Genomic DNA, 6579 nt, shown 5'->3' on the forward strand with positions numbered 1-6579 from the left:
GTTTTTAAAATGATGCAGTGACTTATTTACTTCCACTGAGAACACAACAGCTTCAATCCATTCTCATCCCTGGAACTAAACAAACCCTCGGATGCCGGCTCTGTGGGTGTTCACGGCTTGTTAATTCTGCCCCACAGCCCTTTCCCTCGCCAGTTCTGCTCCCTGGTGTTGCTACAACCAAAATATTTGTGCTTTTGTAGAAGTTTTGTTTGTTCTCGTTGACAGCTGGAACAGTTTCTGTGAGTGGCAGAAATGCGAGGAGCACTGACACAGAAATTTCCAGCCGAAAATGTCCTTCCCTTCTGAGGGCATTTCTTGTTTTCCTTTGCTCTTTGCTTCTTAAAAAGGAGTCAGAAAATGTCAAGTTAGTCTCACTCAGGCTCCGAGACTCAAATCAGGGAAGCAAAGTGTGTCAGTCAGAGAGCATTTCGGATCCAAAGGAAAGGGATTGTTTATTCCATGGGTCAGCTCTATCCCAGCTTTCCAAGATGAGGTGGGACTCCCCTGGAAAGACCAACTGTGCCTTTTTCAGAAGGATGGTTGCTGTCAATCAGGACACAATCAAGACCCCATGTCTGGTTTTGTGAGCCCTCACACTGAGTGGCAGGAGAGTTGTAACATTTTTGAGCATAAACTCATTTAGTGTCCCTCACACAGAACTTTGCACATCAGGACTGAGGGCTGCCTGAATTTATTTGTCTCAAACCCTGTCTGATCCTTCTTCCTCTTACAATGAAGTGTTTTGCTAAGCCATCGTTTTTGCCATAAACTTATTCCCTTGGCTGCATCTTAGTGGTGGATTATTTGCTCCAGCATCCTTTCTTTTCATCTCAGAGATGAGCACACATTTCAGGATCAGGTTTTCAAATACCAGTTTGCTTCAGGAAACTTCTTATAAACAAGTCCTGGAAACCAGCTCTAAATCAGTTTTGTATATTTTATTTCCCAAGGAATCAGTCCCACTTTGTTTATTATCTAGCAAAGCCCCCAGCAGATTGTAGAAACCAAGACTGAATCAGGAAAGAGCACTATAAAAATACTGAAGCTGTCTTTCCCTGGCAATGGAGAAATACATTCCTTCACTTTAATATAAAAAAGAAATGGTACAATGGTAAAAAAAAAATAAAATAGAAAAACAAAACCAACCGAGGAGTTCATGCATTTATTTCAGATACATAGCAAAATCTCAGCTGGTCCCATTTGTTTCCAAAGTCATTTTTGTCCTGCAGTCACCAAATATTAAGGTATATAATAGCATCGGGATATTCAACTAGAGATTTAACCACGATATTTAATCAGCTGTTTAAAACAAATACAGCAGGCCTGAAGCCTCTGAGAGCTGTGCCTGCAGGGCTGTGAACACAGCAGCACCAGAGCCTCCCCTCCTCAGCGAAAGCAGAGCTCCAGCACACGAAAAGCCTGACACAACATTTTAGCAATCCCTGGTCCATCCACAGCAAGTGACACCAGCGTGTCAGACCTTTATTTTTCCCAGAGGAATGTCCAGTCAGGAGCGATTATTCACACCCTGCTTCCTCCCAGCCCTCCATCACACACTGTGTGTGACCAACACTCCGTCTCCACAACCCTGTCCCTGAATGTCTTTGCTGCACTGCACGTGCTCCTGAGCATCCCCTCCTCTCCTGACTCCATCAGAAAATGTTCAACCAGCTAAATAAGCCCCAAAAATCACCTTAGACCCTTGTGATTACCCGAGACCAAGTCTGGCTGGGTGTAACCCAGAAGGAGACAGAATATTTCTGGAGCAGCAGGTGGAGGGTAGAAGGTGCAGCCTTGGGCACCAGAGATGTGTGCAGGCTCCTCCAGCACTCCTGTCGAGCCAAACTTTCCCTGTTTCCCCCAGAAAACTCATCCACAGCAGCGATTTAAAGTTCAGCTGCAGGTGTTTGTTAAGTCTTAAAACTTCCTTTCCCTACTCACACTTCCAAACTCCCAACGAGTCAGCTCAGAACAGCAAAGGTTCCTGAAGAGTTGGGGAAAGGAAGATGAAAAAACTCTGTGTTCCTCAGCAGACACAAAGGCACCTCCTTCAGCTTCCTCAGCCAAATGCACCCCCTGCATACAGAGGTTAAATATCTAGGAATCCTCTTTGTGGGCTTTTCCCCACCAGAATCCACAACAGTGGACAGATAGAACTGAAATGGAATTTCAGATCTGTTCAAAGGGACGAGGTAACCATGTTGTATCTCCTGCAGAGCAGTTTCTCATGAGGTATTTCTGCATCCAAGTCAGAAACATTAATGTCACAGACCCTTAAACGTATTCCTGTGACTCTAAAATGCTCCATCGCATCACCTGAAACTGCTGTTTGTGTCCCTAAAACCCCAGATGTGCCAAGAGCAGCCCAGTCTGGCTCCATGCTTGGAATCCAGGTTGGATTCTCAGCCCACACACAAGGTTGTCTGAGCTTAGAGATTTTGAGCTCCTCTTTTGATCAACTGGTAAAAGGGAGAAATGGGGCAACATGAAGTCCTTGCATGTTAATGTTAGACATAAAAAGCTTGGGTTTTCTTTGAAACTAATCTTAAGTGCTCACATAAAACAGTTTTATCTTTCTGCTCTTTGAAAATAAAGTTACTGGTGTAAATGGCACACCCAGTTCGAATTTGATTTCTAGATGAGTGGATTTCTAGATCCACTAATAGTGGAAGCATTCAGGATCCTCTAATTAATGTTATAGAAAACTGTACTTAATTACTTCTTAAGCACCTACATCTGCATAAAGTTGCATTACACTGAATACATCATCATTTAAATCCATTACCTACATATAAATATATATCAAATCTGCATTGCAAATGTCTTCATCCTCTGCTTTGTTAATCACAAATGTCACATCTAAATTAATCCAAAATGTGCCATTCTGGCTTACTCATCAAATAGTTCTCTATTAAACAAAATAGGTATCATAGGACAAAAATACAGTAAAACAAGAGGTGGAGATCCTCAGGGTAGTGTAAATTATTACCAAAGTCAACAGAATGACTCCCCTGACTGAAGCTGTGTATGGCAGCTGCTGTGACAGACTTCAGTAGCTCTAAGACAGCATAAAAAAAAAAAAAAAGTGGTTTAGCACTAGAAAACCTATTTACAACTGTTTTCTTAAATTTTCATCTAGAATTAGTAAGTGCTGATTTGACTGCTCAAGTGAGGAGCTGGATGCATCAAACCTGTTTTCTGGTGCCTGGGTAATTCCCACTATAAGGTCTGAGCTGCTTGTCTTAGATGCAAATGCACCTCAGTTAATATACGTAACGAATGTCTGTGTGCAGTGGCACTGTTTCATTTCGGTTCATCTGGAGTCGAGTTAATAAAAGGCTTGTTTAATTAAATGCAGCTCTCCATGTTCTCTTTCAAACTGAGCAGCCAAAGGAGTGTGGAAAGGCACTGCTCTGCTCAACTCAGAAAGTCATTACGCCCTTTTTTTCAGATGCCAGTCACAGACACGGAAAAGGATCAAGCTGAGCACCTGTGCCATAAAATTATCCATTAAATGGTGCCATCCGTTACTGCTGTGAAAAGAACCAGAAAAAAAACAACAAAAAAAACACGAAACATTTTGAACCAGACCTTCTTTGGTCACTTATCAGGGTCATGATATGGAAACTGTCAAAAGCAGAGCCCAGGTTTTCAGCTGGGAATAAAAACTGCAGACGTTGTTGGATCCTGCACTCTGGACAGACAGGCACCAGGCTGCTCAGTCTGCATTTCCAGATCAACCTGGAGAGCACAAAGCAGTCAGAGCAACGTCAGGGCTTGGCTTTGGTGGGTGTGATGGAAGTCGTGGGCAGGAACTCTCGGTGCTCCAACAGGCAGGTGGGGATGGCACATTTACACTGCCTGGCTTGTTTAATTATACTTCACATTAGCACAGTGCTCTGAAGTGCACAAAGATAGATGGTCTGCCCTGAATTTTGTAGAGGAGTAGGTGCTGGCCTACAGAAAAGGAGAAGCCAGGAGAGATGAGAGGTAGAAAGCAACAAAAAGTCAATACACTGATGGTGAGTTCTGGTTAAGGAATTATAAATTTTACTGTTCCATGAGTTGTATTCTGTGCTCTGCACAAGAGAGGAGGAGGAGACAGCAGCTCCACAAGCACCAGTGAAATCCAATCAATCACAGGGGCTTCTGATGGGGATAGCACAAACATCTGTGTGGCAGTACTGGAAGCTGGACTGCTGGAGGCTCTTCTGTTCATTCAGCAGCTGCCTCAGCCGTGCTGCCAACTCCAGGCTCTCCACACTGCTCACCTCTGTATCCTTGGGAAGACTTTACCTGGAGGGAAGTGCACTGCTCCCTTTGCACATCAGTGGTTTTCAGGGGAGGGCAGTGGGGCTGTCGCACAGCAGCTGCCTCCCCTCCAGCCCAGCCACCTTCTCTGAGAGCCTCCTGACCGCTGTTGTTCCCATGCCATCCTTCATTCCACCCCCCAAAAAAAAAGGGGGAGATTTTTCATCGGGGGAGATTTTTCTGTCAACAGCAAAAAGGCACAAAAGTGCTCCTCCATTACAGACCTGCAGTTTAATCGTCAAGTCAATCAGCACACGTCAACCTGCCAAGCAGGAAGATCCACGGGCTGCCCCATTCCCTGGAAGTTCAAGGTCAGGCTGGACAGGGCTTGGAGCCACCTGGTCCAGTGGAAGGCGGCCCTGCCCTCGGAACTGGGTGATCTTCAAGGTTCCTTCCAACCCACAGCATCCTGTGGCTCCAGGATCACACGTAGGCGTGGACGCCCAGGGACGGCCCTCTGGCAGTGCCGGCTTTGTGCGGGCCGTGACGGGAAAGAGACGGATACCTGGATTTTGCAGATGTGTCAGCCCAGCACCAGAAGTGACAGTACATCGCTCCTGCAGCCACGAGGAGGGCACTGCTCACCCAGCCCACGTAGAGAGCGGCTCCCAGCTCCCGTTTCAGCGGTGCGGGGACTTCTGGATCGTAGAAATCGCGGATGATGCTCCCTCCGGTCCAGGAGACCGGGATCAGAACGAGGGCCCCCGTCAGGAGAAAGGCAACTCCGGCTGCCAGAATGAAGATGCTGATGCCCTGGGGGTCCTCCTCGGTCCTCTGGGTGTACTTCACGCCGACGATGGCCATCAGGAAGGAGAGGACCGACAGGACCACGGCGATGCACATGAGGGCCCTGAACGCCTCCAGGGGCGGGGGGAGAGCCAGGAAGGAGTCGTAGAACTTGCACTGCAGCCTGAGGCCCAGGTGGCTGATGCAGTCCATCCACAGCCCTTCCCAGATGGTCTCAAACACCACGATGTTGCCCTCGAGGTAGGCAGACACCCTCCACTGGGGCATGATCGTGGCTGCCAAGGTGCCCACCATGGCGATGCCCCCGAAGATGAGGCCGGTGATCTGCAGCACGCAGCAAGCCATGCTGCTCCCAGGAGACACAGCCCAGAACTGGCCCCAAAATCCCTCCTTCACACAAGCCACCCGAAGCACGATGGTTTGGGCAGCAGGTCGGGTTTTCTGTCTCGGCAGCAGCTCGCTCCAGCCCCGGGTTCGGACAGGTGGAAATCCATTTCTGGCTGGCTGGAAGGACCTGCTATTTATTTGCTTCGAAATCCCCCTCTGACTCCAGTGCCTACCCGTCAAGCCTAACGAGTTTCCAGCCAATGGAAGCCCGGGAGGGGTGTGTCATAGCTGATTCCACTGCTGCTCAGAGTGTGTCTGCAGTGCTGCTATAATTAAGCAAGTGTCGGGGATTAAATTAAAGGTACCTAATTGCAGGGTTAATCATTTCTTAACTTCGAGATTGCAGCTATGTTGAAATTCAGAAAGCCTGAGCTTCCATCTGTTATAATGTTGTATTAAAACAGGTCATTACAGTCGTTCTTACAACAAAAGCTAAACTTGAGACTTGGAGTGGGACTTACTTTCTAAGTGCTACAGCCCTGGGAAAACACCTGATTGTTATTTTTGTTTTAAATCCAGCTAGGAGGTACTTTTCGTAGCTCTTTAATGTCGATTCCCCCTTTTGATCAAATACAAAAGTATAATTATGATATAAGACGGGTACAGGAAAGTCAAGTATTCCAATCAGCATCAAAGCTTTACTCTACCAGCTCCAAAACTCACAAGGGTGGCAAAGAAAAGAGCTGGCAGAGTTTCATAGAAGCTGCTTTTGAATCCAGGAGTAAGGACACTGTTAGGAAATAATCCTCTACGAGACTCTCTCCTGATTAGAAGGACAGTTTTGTCATCGTGTTCCACACTAACAATCTTATCCAGGTAACACTGGGGGCTTTGGGGGCAATTGTTTAATATGAAAAGGATGTCCACGGTGTACAGTGCACCTTGGGAGAAGCCATAAGTTCCTCCCACAAGCCTGCACAGATACCTACAAGCCTGGACAAAAATGCACGCCCAGGACTGATTTGCCTCGGGTAAATTCAGGAATAACTGCTGCATTAGGGCTTTTTTTTTTTTTTTTTTTTTTTTTTTTTTTTTTTTTTTTTTTTTTTTTTTTTTTTTTTTTTTTTTTTTTTTTTTTTTTTTTTTTTTTTTTTTTTTTTTTTTTTTTTTTTTTTTTTTTTTTTTTTTTTTTTT

General features: G+C 45.9%; 1 protein-coding gene across 1 annotated transcript; it reads right to left on the minus strand.

Moving 5' to 3' along the window:
* Positions 1-4734: 4734 nt before the first annotated feature.
* On the minus strand, positions 4735-5403 carry LOC114069407 (claudin-8-like). Its single transcript, XM_027906165.1, has one exon. The coding sequence runs from the start codon at positions 5401-5403 to the stop codon at positions 4735-4737; it is 669 nt and encodes a 222-aa protein (XP_027761966.1).
* Between the last annotated feature and the right edge of the window lie 1176 nt (positions 5404-6579).

Source organism: Empidonax traillii, unplaced genomic scaffold (genome assembly GCF_003031625.1).
Source record: "Empidonax traillii isolate 1590-97213 ecotype Southwest subspecies unplaced genomic scaffold, ASM303162v1 scaffold1253:size457737, whole genome shotgun sequence".
NCBI classification, from domain to species: Eukaryota; Metazoa; Chordata; class Aves; order Passeriformes; family Tyrannidae; genus Empidonax; species Empidonax traillii.

Coding starts and splice junctions, on each gene's coding strand:
- LOC114069407 (XM_027906165.1), bottom strand. CDS start 5,403: ATGGCTTGCTGCGTGCTGCAGATCACCGGCCTCATCTTCGGGGGCATC.